Below are 17,556 nucleotides of genomic sequence, written 5' to 3'. Positions count from 1 at the left end.
GGGTCAGACCTGCCACACCACTTCCTGCACAACGTGGATTCTCCTCCTGTGTGGTCTCAAATCCTAAATGCCTCTCCCGGAGGAAGGGAGAGCCATGGAGTGGCCAGGAGCCCTGGCTGGATGGCCAGGGTCTCACTTCTGCGTGCACCACCAACCAGCTCTGTGGCTTTGGCAAGTTGTGTAATATCCCTGAGCCTCGGTGTTTTTAACCTGAAAAATGGGGCCAGTTGCGGCTCTCCAGCTCTGATGACGACAGTTTGATGAGATTGCGCATGGAAAGGTAGGGTACTGTGCCACCACGCAGTGCTCCATGGAGTCTGGAGCTACAGGCATCCTTACCATCACTCTTATTTGTCTTCCTCACTGGAATCCATCCTGACACTGACGAGAGAAGTGCTCCATTGAGAGCAAGGGCAGGTAGGGAGAAAATACTAGATGCTCTACCAGACCCGACTCCCCCAGCAGGTCTGAGAGCTGGGGCTGTTGAAAGCAAAAGGAAAGAGAAGCAGAAATCTGAAAATAATGATGCTTTATTTGATTGACATCACATCATCATAAATGGCATCTAATTTCAGAAAACAAAGTTCAAGTCCGCAAAAAATGCATGTACAAATCTAAGGAGATAGGTCTACAGAAATAGACACGTGGCTCTGTGGTCTGTAAGGTGGAGTCAGGAACCTCACATCCTAGGGTCTGTCTGGGTTCAATGTTCCAGTGGCGTGAGACAACCAAGGAAACAGACACCCCAAAGAGCCGATGTTATTTTTGAATATATATATATGTATATACATGTACGTATGTAAATATGTTGCCTTCATCTGTAACAGTGCAAACCTCTCACAGCGTGCAAAGCAACAGTGTTTCCTACAGTCAAGTAACTAAATCAGTGAAAAGTTATCCACACAGCATTATAAAAAGATTATATAATTACATAGCAGATATACAGATATATGCACGCGTTTGCACGCTGATTAGAGTTACTTGCATTGACTTTTGCTTTAGAGGAAATAAAAAAGGAAAATCTTTAAATAGTTCTTCATCAAATAAAAGGTAACAATTTGTAACAGATTCAACTATGAACAGGTATTGCATCAATATGTCTACAATAGAAAAACATAAATATATAAAAACAAAGGCAAAGGGGTCAGCTACACATATTAACTTACCAAACATACATGTTCTGTTGAAAAACTGATCCCCATTCACACCCTCCAGGTGGGAGGATAAGACTATAAAAATGGGAAGCCAGTGTGTGGGTGTGGTGTTCTATTTTATTAGCAATTTGGATGATAGGATGTTTTGCTACTGTTTTTAGTTGGCCAATGACATAATAGTGAGATACTGATTATTAAGCCTGGGAAGCTGGTAGGTCATGGAAAAGAGACCCCAAGATGCATAATGACAGACATGTAAAAATGCCAACGTGTAAAAACGAAATCACTGCCGTGGTTACTACTATATTTTCAGACAAACCAAATTGTGGTACCATTCAGATTAGACGGCGTTCAGGGATCTCCAGGAGTCCATGGATATGGGGTTGTCAACCCTAAACCCACGTACTTCATAATTTCCTAACCTTCCCCTTCAAGGCCAGATGCATTTCAACCCGCCAGAAGGGGCACATTAGGGCCCCCTAAGAGGCACGATTGTTTGAGTAACTTCCCCAGAAACGGACATGTCTGCTGCTGCCTCAGCTGCAGCACTGTCACTGGGCAAGCTGTTTTCTAGAGGCTCATAGGCAGGTGCGGTGAGCAGTGAAGAGTCAAATTAATTCTGAGCGCCGGCACTCAGAGCTTCAGAAGCCTCCTTAAAGGGAGATTTGTCTGGGGGACTAGAGGACTGGCCCCCACACAGGTCACCAGGGAGGGTCCTGCCTCACTGCTCGGGGGCTCACCAGCCAGGCCTCAGCATCTCTGCCCCACTCACCGGCCCTCATGGTAGTGGACCACATGGGTCAGAGGTGACAGCAGGTGGCTTACACATTTCCAGAGATCTGATCTCGTAACCTCAGGGACCATAAAATAAAAAGCATTTCTTACTGTGTGCAGTATCAGGGCCACGTTTAAAGTCATGTGCAAAGTTTAGGCCAAAGGCACTCAAAGTGATCAGCCAGATTCTCTCGTATGTTTGTTCAGTGCAGACACACAGACGATGGTGGCGCGCTATTGAGAGAAAACAGCTGAAAGTAATAATTTTGAGTTTTGCTACTTTTTGGGTATGTGGCTTGAGCTCATGCCTTTCCCAAGATCTCGGGGGCTAGAAGACTGTCCCCAGAACCACGAACCCCAGTGAAACAAACACATATATGCCCGTGGCTGTGTCCTCAACCTGGACCTGAAAGGCAGGTGGCCATGGGGGTGGCTTTCTGGAAAAGGGGAGGGGCTTGGGCAAGCTTAGCCCACAGCTGCAGAGAAAACCCTCAGGGCGGGCTCTGCCACCGGGTCCAGCACGCCCTCAAAATGCAGCGCCCTCGTCCAGCCGGCAGCCCCTGCCTGTGTTTGCGAAGAATCAAGGTGCTTTTGTGCTTCTGTTCCTTTCTCTTCAGCTTTACAACGGCCATTCTACATGGAAAAGCCCCCAAACGGTGCCTCTATAAACAGTAACCCCTTGCCAGGCTGGAATGTGGTAGCCAGTGGCATGGACCGTTTTCTCCTTTTGATGCCAGGAGAGTATTTCTGAGAACAGGGAAGCCTCAGGGTCCTAACCCCAGCCTCTGCTCACATGTGTGTCATTCACATAAACCCCAGGCAAAGCAGGGTTCCTGGGTGGGCCTCAGGCACACTGGGGCAGGCCACACGTGTCTGTGTGAGGGGTGATTCCAGGTTGGCCTGTTCAGAGATAACATAAAAAACTAGGCTAAGGCTAAACCCTTCTGTTTCCTCAAATATGGAAAAAAGAAACGGGCAGGATGTAGGATAGCTATTAGGAACTTTAGGTCAGCACAGCAGAAGGATGTGCGTGTGTGCCTGTCCCCACATTTCCTTCCTGCCCAGGACACGTGGATTTTAAGGACAGCCTGAATTGAGCTTGTAAGTGAAAATTAGACTGTGCCATGGGGGTGCAGGGTCTCTTATTTCTTCCCTGCTTCTGGTCCCAGGGAGGTTCCCCAAAAAGGTCAGCCCCACAAGTGGACATCAGAAGCCCCTGTCTTTGCAGGGGGCGATTATCTTGGAGGAACCTCCCTGACGGGACAGCCCAAGCACAGTGGCTCGGAAAGGACCGTGACTTTAACGTTACTGGGACCCAGGGCGGCTGGGCCATCCAGAAAGGCTGGGGTTACTGAGGGGGGAAGCAAACTGTGCTTCGCGAGCTTGTCTGCACACCTGGGGCAGCCTCCGATTGTGCCTGCCCGCCATAGGAGGAGTGCAGGGGCCACTGCGGGCCGATTCTGTGACCTCACCCAGCCCGGCTCTCTGCTCTGTGTCCCAGAGGTGGGAGGGAAGCTGGATTTGAAAGCCCAGTTCTAAGCCACTGGTGTCCCGGAAAGTCTTCACTCTGAGGGTCACTGCCTGGCCGGAGCTTGGGGAACCATGGGCTAATGCAGCACACAACACCGAGCAACTGCTAGGCCCTGCTCACCTCAACTTTGGGACCAAAACCTCTAGAGGGGCTGCCTTCCCTACTAGCAGCTGCCTCTACAGAGCTCAGCCTGGGAGATGGGTTTCCAGCAAAGCAGAGTAAGGAAGAAGCGACGTCGCCCTGCCAGAGCTACCGCCCCAGAGCCCCGGTTGAGGGAGCCCCTGCAAGGGTGGAGAGGACCAAAGGGAAGGTGTGGCCCAGTGCCCTCCTGCTAGCCCTGCCGCGAGCCTCCTCCAGGCACATTTCGAGGTCATGGCCAACATCACGAGGCAGGAGGACATGGGTGAGGATTCTGGGAGAACAGAAAACACAAAACTTTAAGACAATTCAACATAATACATGAACATCATCGAGAAACGGCTCATCTACAGCCACGTCTTGGACCAGAACATGAGTGACAAATCAGTGCTCTTCCCAGAGGGACAACAAATGCATTCTAGATACAGCCTAAGAATCCATCGACTTAGGAGAATGCAAAGCCAATCACTTGAAGCATCTGATGCTGAACACAGGTAAAAAGTTTTATATAAAATATTTTATTAGAGTCTTTATTCTTTATAAGTATCTAACTTTATATTTATACACTCTGCGCCTCCCCCGCCTGGCCAGTTGGGTTGTTTTGTCTAACGTTCATTGCGTTCTAATTTGGCTGGCATTTGACTAAGGCCTTAATGGGTTTTGACTATACTCTTCCCATCTGTACCACAGACCTGGAATGGGAGAGGTTTTTCTTTTCTTCTTGCAGTAAAGGCTGATTGAGGATTCAGAAGCTGGTATTCTATGGAGATGAGGGAAATATCATAGAATAATACTATCAAACACATGCCTGGAGCCAAGTCTGCACACCTGCATGTATATGTGTGCATGTATGTGTGTGCATGTATGTGTGTGCATGTGTGTGCATGTATGTGTGTGTCCATGTGCGTGTGTGTGCAGGTATGTGTGTGCGCGTGTGCTTGCATGCATGTGTGTGCATGTGTGCACATGTGCTTGTGTGTAGGTAGACATACACACCATACACACACACACACACACCAGCCCCTGTAGAGCCTGAGCTAGTCCACAGGACTGATGCAATAGGAGGAGCAGGCAAGGGCAGAGGACAGCCCCTCTCCACGGAGAGGTACCTGTCACGAGTACTCTGATGCAAGGCCACTGAAGGGCGTTAGGCTTGGGTTGCCCTCTCATCTCAGCCACCTGTTTGGTAACAGAAGGAATCACTGAACGAACAGCCACTAAGCTAGTATTGCACTTTATGCCTTACAAAGCATCTCAGATACATTCATACGCCATGAACAGGAGGCAGTAAACAAAACAGGGACTTCAGGGTCCAACTGGGCTGGAATCCCAACTCCGCTCCTTCCTCATTCTGGGGCCCTGGGGACGTCACGGAGCCTCTCCCCGCCTCCGCGTTCCACGTCTGCACCATGAGCACGGCTAAGCCAAGTGGCCACGCGGTTCCCTCCCACCACACTGGAGGGCAAGCCCACGTTGGAGTCCCCTCCCCCTCGCCCCCAGGGCCTGGGACAGCACCAGGCGAGAGGGGTGGGTCAGTAAGGGTTTGAGGAGTGGGCAGGGGACAGGGGGTTCCGAGGACATCCAGCCCAGTGCCTGGAAACAGCCATGAGGAAAGGTGCTTGGTGCACCAGAGTCGTGCCTTCTCTTCCCACTGCAACAACCAAGCCCGGTTTCTGCCCCATGGGTGTGGTCTGTCCCTGATGTCAGGCTGGGGGAATGACTTTTTGTGGGTTTCTAAGATGAGTTTTCACCTCAAAGCTCCATGTACCATTTCCTGGTCCTGAAGGCGCCTCCCCCAGGTGATGTAATCCAATTCTGGCACTGACTGCATAAAACTTTGCACAGTTACTCCCCTTCCTGGGCACAGCTTCCCACTTCACCCACACAGGGAGTTTCGGAGAACTCAATCTCCAGTGGATATTCAGCCAGAGGAGAAGAAAGAGAGGCACAAAATGCTTTGGGTGAGGACAAGGGCAAAAGGCCCCAGCAGTTTCCCTGAAACCTCCATTTTCACCTCTACTAACCACTGGGGCATCTGCAAATCTTTTATCCAAGGTTTAATCCTTCCTTCTAATGGAAGAAACTCAATCAGAGATGAAAGGAATATCTTGGTCAATGCATTCAGAAATTACTGAAACAAACTAGATTTGGGGAGTTGGTCTGGGTTTAACGTCCAACATGTGAAAGATAGCACATTGCCGTGTGCGTCTTAACCACAGCTGGTTAGAAAAGTAAACCAGTGAGTTGTTTGATGTTATCTTAGGTCATTGGAATACGGCATTTTACCAAACTACCTTAACACAAAAAGCAGCGGGGAAATATCTGGGAAGCTAAACAATGGCATTTGAGCCAATGCTGCCAAAGGTTACGAGGAAAATGCCCAGCCAGGGACCCTTGCTGAACCTGGAAGAGGGAGGCCGGCTGCACCTAGGACAGATGCATCCTCTCTTCCCTTGGCGGTAGGCTTTCCTCCAGTCTACGGGGGATGGCTGAGCAAAGCCATCCTGGGGCGTCAACTGCAGAATCCTCACCTACTCCAGTTCACCCTTCAAAAAATAAACCCACGTGGTCTCACATATCCATTCCCTTCTTGCAGCCTAACAGCTCTCACGGTTCCCAAGCTCTTCCCCCTTAGAATTACCCCCGTCAAGCTCCTACGAGAGTCATTCCATCAGAGGGCTTAGGTGCTCTCCGAAACCAGATTTAAAATCTAGAGGCATCTCACTGTTTCCTCCTGAAATTGAGTAGGCACAGCAAGCGGTCTCAGCAAATGAGACCAAGCTGCTTCTGGGGCAGGGCTGTGGGCCCCATGCAGTGCAGTCCCTGGCAGACACACCCCTATTAGGGCCATGAAGCCACAACACTAATCCACAATGGGGAAGGCTCACCTGGAGGGAATGGGCATTTTCAACACTGACCTCACTGGATGTAGTTCTGAGTCATGAGCAAGGACTTTTGCCTTTTTCCAATTCTGCATTTCACCAGGCTATTCCTAGGTAGGTCTTCCCTATGTGCAATGTCTTACAAGAAGATCTATTTTGAAATTAAATGAGGACTTTTTATAAAGGCTAAGTTTGACTCTGGTTAAAAACTTAATCTGGAAGGCAATGCCATATTTGTGTAGAACAAGCACACTTAAAATTACACTTTAATATCTATCTCAATTGTGTTTACTAAAAAAGATCTAGCAGTAAAAAAGGAATCTCTAAGAATTAGCAAACTAAATCCATGTGTAAATAAAATTCAGACCCTTTTCGTTCTTTCGAAGTGGGAAATAAGACCTTCAGGGACATCGCCAAGGAATCCCACCACCTTTGACCTGGCATGGCCTTGGGCATGATGTACTGTAACTATTTACAGATGAGGAAAAATGTAGCTTAGAAAGGTTCACTGATTTTCCCGCAAAAACACAGCCTTTCCATCGGAAGCCCTGATTCTAGGAGAATGATATTCTAGAGGGAGTAAACAACGGCATTTTCCTAAAGATGGACTTCTTTGGCCAGAATCACCTTCTCTGCATGTAGTCAAACTGCCTCTGAGAGCTGACAAACTCACAGGCAGCCTTGTTGTGAATTCAAAGGCCACCTGACCTCCAGATAGGCACCTGTTCCTGCCCTAGCGGGATTTGACTTATGTGATTCAGTCATAGGAAAGAAGCGGTTTCCAATGTGCAAAGTTTACACAGGCCTAACACTGAGGCGGTGATGCGGTTGTGAGGTCACAAAACCCAGAGATGAAATCTCCCACCACTTGAAATGCGTTGTTTGATCAAGTTTCAAATGCCTCCACATGCTGAAGTCTACTGACTTCGTCCTAAGCCCTTGGATTCTGATGCCATCTCGTGGCCTCCTCCCCTCTTGCACAGTTAGCCCATCTTTCACTGCTGGCCGCTCCTGCTGAGCCAACCCTCAAAGGTCGTGCCTGAATTTCCCTAAGCCCCGTTCTTCCAGGTTCCGTGGAGGCAGCTGAGGTGATACAGGAGGAAAGGGAAGCTGTTTGTTTGTTTGTTTAAATCAACCTAGGCAAAATTAAAGGTAGTCAGAAAGTTAGGAAGAAACAAACAATATATTTCGCTTAAAATAAGAAGCACGTGGAAAAAGAAAGACTTTGAAAGAGTTGGCCAATGTCTTCTCACAATTTTTTGTATAGCTTTTAAAAATGTCTGCATGGCTCAGTGGAGATGGTGTCCACGTCTTCCCTCCACCTGGAACCTGCATTCAATCCTTCACAAGTGCTGTCTATGTATGAGACCAGCTGGGTGACTCGGTTAAACCCCTCGCCTCTCTAAACAAAGTACGTGATTTACCCTGAATCATTCTTCAGCAAGTACTAAAAAGGTATAATTTCTTAAAATGAATGCGATCGATCGACTTTTGGCTTGCAAAAATGACTTCTCATTGGAAAAGAGACACACCTTAGAAAGATGAAAATGTGAAAAACAACAGTCATAAAATGGAATCGCTCCATGCTCGGACTCTCTGCCACCAGACATCTGACTGCGCAGCCATCAGCTGAGAGGCTGCTTGCAGTTCCCCATCCAGGACCCACGGTGCCTGGTGCTAAGGAGCGACTGGACTGAGAAAGCCTCTCATCACCAGCTGTGTTGCAGCTTTAAATTCTGCCCCAGTTGTGGTATTTAAAATTCTGTATGTTAAAAAAAAAAAAAAAAACCACCAATCTGCCTACATCTTCCTAGTTAAAGCTAGAAAGGGGAATGGAGAGAAGATCCAACCCAGCTGGGCGGAGCGGCTGAGCACGAGACACCCACAAACCCAACGCGGTTCTAGGGGTTGGATCAGAAGAGTCTCTGTGTCGTCGGTCGGGCACAGGCTTGCCTCCTCGATTCTAGACGTGCCCTCGGCCACAGTGTCTAATCTTCCTGTTTCCTGGCATTCAGGTGTTTTACCTCTCTGCCCGGATTTTGTACCTGAGGACAAAATAGGCAATGAGGCGGAGGGAGATGAAGAAAATCCCGAGTACGATGAAGTCCAGGTACAGCTTGGCATTTTCCACGTCCAGCTCCCGCAGGATGGCCTCTGACTTCTGGAAGTGGCACGTCTCGTCAATGTCACAGTGCAGATCTTCCCGGTCTAAGCCATAGATGGAGAGGATGACCCCTTCGAACCCATACCTAGGAGGAAAGGCCAGGCATGAGGGAGGACGCTCTCCCAGCCAGCCACGCCGTTGGCTGAAGGTCAGTGTTGTTCACCCTCCCTGCGATTCCCAGCTTGGCTATCCTCCCTTCCCAAAGGGCCGCCTTCCCCAGAATACTTCCTCACCGCCCACCACCTTCTTAAGACAAACACGTGCAACAGCTCCACTATGTTTTTCTTCCAATTTTGTTTCCTCCAGGGCCCCCAGCAAAAAAACAAGTTGAATGAGCAGTACATATTCACTGGTGAAATGCACTGAGAAGTCTTGCGTTCACTTCCGAGGTTACATGCTTCCTAACGGTTGGAGGGAATCGTGGGCCGGCCAACTTGCAAGGACTTGAGAGCATTTATATGAAACATTCCTGCCCCCTCTCTCCCTCTGCTCCAGTCCTGCCCTGTCAGAACAAAAGCACTCATTTTGAGAAGAAAGACGTCGGTTTCTGATTTCATGGTGTTGGAGCACACGCAGATTGTCGAAACTCTGTACAAGTGCTTTGTTTTCTTGAACAATATACCTAAGTCTTAACTGACATTCTAGAGAAGAAGAGCTTGTTCCCAGCTTTGGATCTTAGTGTCACATGGAACTTCTGCAGCTCGGAAGATGGGCGCTGCCCCTGGTGGGGCCAGCGTGCCAACACCGCACTCCACAGAGGGCACGAAACGTTGTAGCTAAGGACCCGAGGCACTGGGCATTCTTGTTCCAAGATATTAGGATGTTTAAAAAGATGTTTAAAAATGACTTGTTTCCCACCAGATTTCTTTCTTTTTTTTTTTGTTTTTTGTTTTTTTTTTTGAGACGGAGTCTCACTCTGTCACCTAGGCTGGAGTGCAGTGGCGCGATCTCAGCTCACTGCAATCGCTGCCTCCCAGGTTCCAGGGATCCTCCCGCCCTCCCGCCTCAGCCTCCAGAGTAGCTAGAATTACAGTCGCGCGCCACCAAGCCCACCTAATTGTTTTGTGTTTTTAGTGGAGACGGGGTTTCGCCATGTTGGCCAGGCTGGTCTCGAACTCCTGACCTCAAGTGATCTGCCTGCCTCAGCCTCCCAAAGTGCTGGGATTACAGACATGAGCCACCACGCCCGACTCCCACCAGATTTCTTATAAAGGTTTTACAGTCAGCACTTGTTAGGAGCACTCGGCACTTCGGGGAGGAAGAACGTTCCAAAAAGATGGAAGCGCTTCCACCGAAGGCAGCTCTCGGCAACGCCCAGAACACTTGGGCCTGCCATGGCTCTCTGGGTGTGAAGCGCTGGTTTGTGTGGCCTCCTTGTTTAGTGTGTGTGTGTTGGTGAGGGTAGGAGGAGGTGGAACTAGCAGGAAGATGGAAGGCCTGGATCCTCAGATGTGTGATCTGCTCTTGGCCAGCAGCCCAGAGTGGCTTTTGTGAGCCCCTCACGCTGTTGGAGACGGTTCTTCCCCCGTCACCCTCGGTCCCCACGCCATGCGTGCCCCACACCCGCTACCTGACATAGGAGATGTAGGACATCCACTGTAGGTACGTGGGGATGGTGTCGAAGCTGACGAAGAACCCCGAGAACAGGAGCACCGGGATGGCTGTCACTGGGCCCACGAAAGTGGCCACCTGGAGTTGGGGGCACACGGGACAGATGTAGCAGAACCTGCAGCCTGGCCTCCTGCAGAGGAGGCTCGCCCACCCCAGCTTTCCCCCAGGCAGGGCCAGGGCACCTTCTGGGCAGGGTAATGAGGATGCTTAATGGGGCAGAAGGTGCAGCGTTCCCGAGGTGTGGGGTCACCATCTCTGAGGACCCCCCGGCTGTCCTGCTGTGACGTGGCAGCCCCAGAGCCTCCTGCAGCCCAGGATGAGCTGGGACCCAGTGGATTTCCCCAGGCCAGAGAGGTGGGGACACACCCTCCTCAACAGACTGCCATCTGCTCCTCCACAGCTGTCCCCGGGGGCTAAGTGCCTGGCCTGTGGCAGGTGTGTGGCGGGCACCCCTTCGGTCGGGGCACAGTGGAAGGACTGCAGCCTTCACAGGCGGGATGGACGCCTGCCTGTCAGCACCTCCGGGAGAGCAGCCCAGAGACGGAAGCAACCGCCGCGACTCAGGGTTCACAGTGAGCACAGGTCCAACAGGGGCACTGTGAGTGTGTCGGGGGTAGGAGGGTGTGTGGAGTGTGTGTGTGGAGTGTGTGTGTGGTGTGGGCGGTGTCTGCTGTGTGGTGTGTGTGGTGTCTGCAGTGTGTGGTGTGTGGTGTGGAGTGTGTGGTGTGTGGTGTGGTGTGTAGTGTGTGATGTTTCTAGTGTGTAGTCTGTGTGTGCAGTGAGTGGTGTGTGTGCATAGCATGTAGTGTGTAGTGTGTGTTTGTGTGTAGGGTGTGGTATGTGGTATGTACTGTGTGGTGTGTGTATGTAGTTGTGTGTAGTGTGTAGTGTGGTGTGTCTGCAGTGTGTAGTGTGGTGTATGTGTAGTGTGTGGTGTGTAGTGTGTAGTGTGGTGCGTGTGTAGTGTGTGGTGTGTGTGGTGTGTAGTGTGTGTGGTGTGTAGTGTGTGTGTGTAGTGTGTGGTGTGTACTGTGTAGTGTGGTATGTGTGTAGTGTGTGGTGTGTAGTGTGTAGTGTGGTATGTGTGTAGTGCGTGGTGTATAGTATGTGTGGTGTGTAGTGTGTAGTGTGGTGTGTGTGTAGTGTGTGGTGTGGTGTGTACTGTGTAGTGTGGTGTGTGTGTAGTGTGTGGTGTGTAGTGTGTAGTGTGGTATGTGTGTAGTGCGTGGTGTGTAATATGTGTGGTGTGTAGTGTGTAGTGTGGTGTGTGTGTAGTGTGTGGTGGGTAGTGTGTAGTGTGGTGTGTAGTGTGTACTGTGTGGTGTGTAGTGTGTGTGGTGTGTACTGTGTAGTGTGGTATGTGTGTAGTGTATGGTGTGTAGTGTGTGTGTGTGGTGTGTAGTGTGTAGTGTTGTGTGTATGCAGTGTGTGGTGTGTAGTGTGTAGTGTGGTGTGTGTGTAGTGTGTGGTGTGTACCGTGTGTGGTGTGTAGTGTGGTGTGTGTTTAGTGTGTGGTGTGTACCGTGTGTGGTGTGTAGTGTGTGTGGTGTGTAGTGTGGTATGTGTGTAGTGTGTGTGGTGTGTAGTGTGGTGTGTGTGTAGTGTGTGGTGTGTAGTGTGTAGTGTGGTGTGTGTGTAGTGTGTGGTGGGTAGTGTGTAGTGTGGTGTGTAGTGTGTACTGTGTGGTGTGTAGTGTGTGTGGTGTGTACTGTGTAGTGTGGTATGTGTGTAGTGTATGGTGTGTAGTGTGTGTGTGTGGTGTGTAGTGTGTAGTGTTGTGTGTATGCAGTGTGTGGTGTGTAGTGTGTAGTGTGGTGTGTGTGTAGTGTGTGGTGTGTACCGTGTGTGGTGTGTAGTGTGTAGTGTGGTGTGTGTGTAGTGTGTGGTGTGTACCGTGTGTGGTGTGTAGTGTGTGTGGTGTGTAGTGTGGTATGTGTGTAGTGTGTGTGGTGTGTAGTGTGGTGTGTGTGTAGTGTGTGGTGTGTAGTGTGTAGTGTGGTGTGTGTGTAGTGTGTGGTGGGTAGTGTGTAGTGTGGTGTGCAGTGTTTACTGTGTGGTGTGTAGTGTGTGTGGTGTGTACTGTGTAGTGTGGTATGTGTATAGTGTATGGTGTGTAGTGTGGTGTGTGTGTGGTGTGTAGTGTGTAGTGTGGTGTGTATGCAGTGTGTGGTGTGTAGTGTGTAGTGTGGTGTGTGTGTAGTGTGTGGTGTGCACCGTGTGTGGTGTGTAGTGTGTGTGGTGTGTAGTGTGGTGTGTGTGTAGTGTGGTATGTGTGTAGTGTGTGGTGTGTAGTGTGTGTGGTGTGTAGTGTGTAGTGTGGTCTGTGTGTAGTGTGTGTGTGCATGTGTGCCGTGTGCAACCGTGCAGACAGGGGCATCCCAGCCCTGGTCTGATTAGTGACCCCCGCGGAGCCTGAGTGCCCTAGGCAGGGGTCCTGGGGGTGGCTGAGCAGGTGCACTGGGGCTGGCCTTGGGGCACACGGGTTGCAGCACCTGGCATGGGCCTGGCACCTTCCTGCAGTGTCATCTTTGGTCCCATGGCAGCCTTGTGAGATGGGCTCCATGGCAGTCCTCATCTAAGGTGAGGGCACCTGGGCCCTGGAGGCCAGGGAGCTGGCTTATGGTGGACTGGAGGTGACTCAGGAATACACTGCACCCAGCATGGGACCCTGGGGCCCTCGGGTGTTCCCAATCCACCCAGGAACACTGCTTTTGTCCAGAAGGACAGGCTGAGGCCGAGCGTCCTAAAGCCACAGAGGTGGAGAACCTGCAGATGCATGTGGGTGGCAGGTCGGGGGGCAGGGTGGGCGATGGGAGGAGGAAGGGGCCCATGGAGAGGCCGAGGGAACCCTACAGAGGCAGTGATGCATAGGTGTTGAGAGCTTGGCTCCCGAGTCAGCTGTGTGACCCCCTGACAAATCACTTTGCCTCTCTGGGCCTCAGTGTTCCCCTATGTAAAATGGGGCCAGCACAGCACCTAAGCGTGGCTGTGCTTGGGGCTACAGGAGCTCAGATCTGGGAAGCGCTGGGAAGAGCGCCCAGCACGCGGTCAGCACACGTGAGGCTGCCCGCTGTGCGCACTGTGGAAGCCAGCTGATCCTGACCCTCGACAATGCGGGCCTTTCCCGTGGGAACGACCCCATCTAGGAGGGTCAGGGCAGAAGTAGGGGAAGGGGTGGCAGAGCCCCCTAGCTCAGGCCAAGGTAGCTCAGGGAAGCCCAGCCGTCATGCCCTCACTTAGCGCCTCCTGGGCTGGCACCTGCAGGGACGTGGAGGCGGCTCCGATCAGCAGGCCCAGGGACTGTGCCACCAGGGAGGTCATGGTGCCCAGCGCGGCAAACAGCACAAAGCGCACGGCGTCGGACGGCTGAGACGTCATCCAGTACACGATGCTGCAGTAGGCCACTGGGAACATGATCTGGAAACAAGGGCCCGTCAGCCGCGGGCTCAGCCGCTTCCCACCACAGCAGGCCAACAGCAAAGCTCCTGGGCAGCCAGCCCTTCCCCGCAGCTCCCACCAGAGCTCCCAAAGTCGGGCCATGTCACCCTGCATCCCTGGAAGGCCCTCTTACTCGATATAAAGGGTGTATAGGAGAACTCTTGCCCCCGTTTCAAATTCCAGCCCCTGGCTAACACACCTGAAAGGGCACGTCCGCCATGGTCTTGGCCAGGTAGTAGGCCTTCAGGCTGTACCAGTAGTTCAGGTGTTCCCGAAGAAAGACTCCCATCTCCAGGGGAACTAGGAGATAGAAAAGCAAAAAAGAAGGGTCAGTGACCATGCGCAGCGAGCCCGTTTAACATCCCAACAGGCAATCTTGAGCTGAGCGGCTGGTAACCCAGCTCTGGCCTAGGGCACTGAGAGATTGAACAAACAGAGGATGTGTTTTGCTAGCCTGAAAAACGCCACCCGTTTGCATAACCTGAAGAGTCATTGAGTGGAGAATCGGGATGGGGAGCATGTCTGTGAATACAAAGCATCATCTTAGTGATGAACGCAAGGATTCATGCCTGGCCTTACTCTTCCTGAGTCTGCCTCTTCTGAAACTCTGCATCAACGTGGTGCCTTCCTGTGAGCAAGGCTGCAAGCTGCTCTTGGAAATCAGGGGAAGCTTGGGGAGGAGGTACCTAGGGAGGAGCTGTTTACGCAGAGGTTCTGGAGAAGCAGCCGCTGTGTTCACTGTCAGCCCAAAGTGACCAAGGGCAGTCTCCTTGTGAACAAACTGGAATTGTGTGGAGATCCATCTAAGAGAGCTTATCTGCTCCCGAAGCGGGCTGTGCAGAGCTATCTTAAAAATTGAACTAGGTAATGCTTAAGTAGTAGAGTTGGGGGGCTCCTAATTAGTGAATCTTTGAGAAATCTCCCTCCCATCAGCCTTCCATCATGCTTAAAAGTCTTCCATTTGGGATTCATTCCTTTGGCTTAAGTATTGTATTTTCTTATCTAACAGCAAATACAATACAACTTGCATCTGTCAACAAAGAAGATGATATTTTAAAAAAACAAAAACATTGTGTTTAGAAAACTCATCTGTTGGTCAAGGCATGACTTCAGGCCCCCATGCTTGGGTAGGAATTGAAAATAAGGAAGAAGGGGTCAGCGGTCTGTCACTCACATGTCAGAACAGTGGGCATGAGGGCCGCGAACATGAGGAACAGCATGGAGAAGAAGAGGAAGCCGGAGTTGCTCAAGACCTTCTTGGCTTCGTTCCCGATCCCCAAGTACAGCAGGCCAATGAGGAGGCCGATCCCAATGTGCGAGGTGATGCGCAGGTGTGTCAGGACCTGGGGGCAGACCCGCGTCTTACCCAGTGCGTTCGCAAAGCCGTCCTCGGCTCAGAGAACAACCCGGATGCGGCCTTTGGAAGCATGGGACCCTGAACTCTGTGACAGCACGTCTTAGACTTTATCCTGTCTTCTCCTCCAGAGAAACAAGCCAAACCCTAAAGCAACTCACATACACACACACACTCACACACACACACACATACACGCCTGCTCACACACATATATGCACACATGTCAGGCTTTTGTTGTGTTAAAACTGACATAATTACTATCCTTTGTAAAAGATTTAAAAATGGAGAACAAAGGAAGTCTACCGTCAGAAGAGAGGAAAGGTAAAAACAATGGTGAGGGAAAAGTGGCTATATCAGAGGCTCTAAGAACTCTGCTGTGGACGGCGGCGAGCCCCTCTGTCTTTCAAATTAGGTCCCAGAAGCCATGCCAGGCATTCAGCCGCTCCTAAGTAGGTGGCCAGATTGTCCACTTCTCTGGTGGAATTATGGTTCCCCCGTATTCACCACCTCCTTCCCTATAAGGAATTGTCCAACCCCCCATCCCAATCCTCATGATTCACAGTGCTTTCCTGAAGGAGAAAGGGACTCGCCTACAGCCCTGGTTTCAGGCTCGGCCATGTGACTTGTTTAGGCCAATGGCATGTGAGTGCAAGTGATGACTTGCCACTTCCAACTGGAAGTTTTAAGGGCTGTCATTTGGTTTCTCTCTTGCACTTTTCCTTTGACATGGTGAAGAAAGGCATGTCCAGATAGGAGCTGTCCCAGGATGAGAAGACTTATGGGACAGAGCCATGATACAACCCACCGTTGCCACCCCTAACACAAGCAGGACACAAATATTGATGGAGGGAGACATGTACATTATGGGAGTGTTTGTTACTGCAGCATTACAGTGAACACTGACTATTGCAAATGGAAGAAAAGTAATTTGAAAGTTTGGTGATATGGTTTGGGTCTGTGTCCCCACCCAAATCTCATGTCAAATTGTAATCCCCAATGTTGGAGATGGGGCCTGATTGGATCATGGGGGTGGACTTCTCCTTTGGTTCTGTGCTCATGACAATGGGTGAGTTATTGTGAGATCTGAATGTTTAAAAGTGTGTAGCGCTCCATCCCACTTTGCCTTCCACCATGATTGAAAGTTTCCTGAGGGCTCCCCGGCCATGCTTCTTACACAGCCTGCAGAACAACGAGCCAATTAAACCTCTTTTCTTTATAAATTCCCCAGGCTCAGGCATTTCTTTCTTTCTTTCTTTTTTCCTTTCCTTTCCTTCCCTTCCCTCCCTTTCTCCCTTTCCCTTTCCCTTCCTTTCTTTCCTTTCTTTCTTTCTTTTTCAGATGGGAGTCTCTCTCTGTCACCCAGGCTGGAGTGCAGTGGTGCAATCTCGGCTCACTGCAATCTCCACCCCCCTGGGTTCAAGCAGTTCTCCTGCCCCAGCCTCCTGAGTAGCTGGGATTACAGGCATGTGCTACCAGGCCTGGCTAATTTTTGTATTTTTAGCAGAGATGGGGTTTCCCCACGTTGGCCAGGCTGGTCTGAACTCCTGGCCTCAAGTGATCTGCCTGCCTTGGCCTCCCAAAGTGCTGGGGTTACAGACATGAGTCACCATGCCTGGCCTCAGGAATTTCTTTATAGCAATGTGAGAATGAACGAACACATTCCGTCAGGACGAGTCTGAGAAAATGACCCACGGGTTCCCCAGCCACAGGAGAAGATGCGGGGCAGCCTTACCGAGTCCCTCATGATGCTGAGGAAGGTCCTCTTGAAGAGGATGCAGAACTGCGTGAGGCAGCTGGCAGAGAAGCTGTGGCAGCCTTCCATGGACGAGGAGTCCTGAGGACACAGGCAAGAGGGGAGCGGGTGAAAGCCAGTCCGGAGCCACGGCTCCTTCTTGCTCGGAAAGAGCTCTCATGCAGCAGTGCACAGTGCCACGTGCAGCCTCCCCCAGGGGGCTTCGGGATTTGCATTACCTTTCTCAACCCCTTTAATCGTTTTGTCTGCTTTACCTCTTCAGAGGGCCGGTGCCAAAGAAAAGGGTTCACCTCGGCATCACCCCCGAGGTCTCTCTTGTGGTCTGAGTCACACATGCCCTCCCGAACTGCTCTCACCAGCCGACTGTTCTGATCACCGTACTCGCCGGATGCAACCTCCATGACTGCAGGAGACACAGACGGGGGTCAGCCCGGGCTCCAGGAAGGACGCCCCAACCACCCAAATGCGAAAGTCGTTATCCAACTGGGAATGTTTTAAAGCGATTACATAGACGCTGCGTGGCGGTGCTAACGGCATGACGTCAAAATCATTTATCAACCAGCGTGCGGCTCTCAAACCCCCCAGCAAGGCCCTTTATCATGTCAGGAGACGGGAAACGCAAACACACACTGGGCTGTCAGTGGTCTGAGAAGTAATGAGCTCCTGCATCTACCGACTGCGCATCCAGCCAGTACTTACTGAATGCCTGCTCTGGGCCAGCCTCCAAGGTGGAGCTGGGAAGGGAGCAGAACGA

At 51.0% G+C, this 17,556-nt stretch overlaps 1 protein-coding gene across 4 annotated transcripts in view; it reads right to left on the bottom strand.

Annotated features, from left to right (window-relative positions):
* Positions 1 to 7,643: 7,643 nt before the first annotated feature.
* Positions 7,644 to 17,556, bottom strand: part of ABCG1 (ATP binding cassette subfamily G member 1) — a 78,157-nt gene continuing 68,244 nt past the window's right edge. For 2 of the 4 annotated variants that reach the window (XM_003823889.7, XM_063601285.1), the window contains 7 exons: positions 17,021 to 17,205; positions 16,782 to 16,883; positions 14,867 to 15,035; positions 13,892 to 13,992; positions 13,513 to 13,671; positions 10,214 to 10,332; positions 7,644 to 8,728 (listed from right to left, as the gene is read on the bottom strand). In XM_003823889.7, coding sequence (XP_003823937.4) covers positions 8,500 to 8,728; positions 10,214 to 10,332; positions 13,513 to 13,671; positions 13,892 to 13,992; positions 14,867 to 15,035; positions 16,782 to 16,883; positions 17,021 to 17,205 — 1,064 coding nt within the window. In that variant the 3' untranslated portion in view covers positions 7,644 to 8,499. The remainder of the gene's footprint in view (positions 8,729 to 10,213; positions 10,333 to 13,512; positions 13,672 to 13,891; positions 13,993 to 14,866; positions 15,036 to 16,781; positions 16,884 to 17,020; positions 17,206 to 17,556) is intronic. The other 2 variants (XM_003823888.5, XM_063601286.1) reach the window with 2 other exon arrangements.

The sequence above is a fragment of the Pan paniscus genome, chromosome 22 (assembly GCF_029289425.2).
Source record: "Pan paniscus chromosome 22, NHGRI_mPanPan1-v2.0_pri, whole genome shotgun sequence".
NCBI classification, from domain to species: domain Eukaryota; kingdom Metazoa; phylum Chordata; class Mammalia; order Primates; family Hominidae; genus Pan; species Pan paniscus.
The sequence above is the reverse complement of the archived record's forward strand: the minus strand, read 5'-3'. Positions and strand labels throughout refer to the sequence as shown.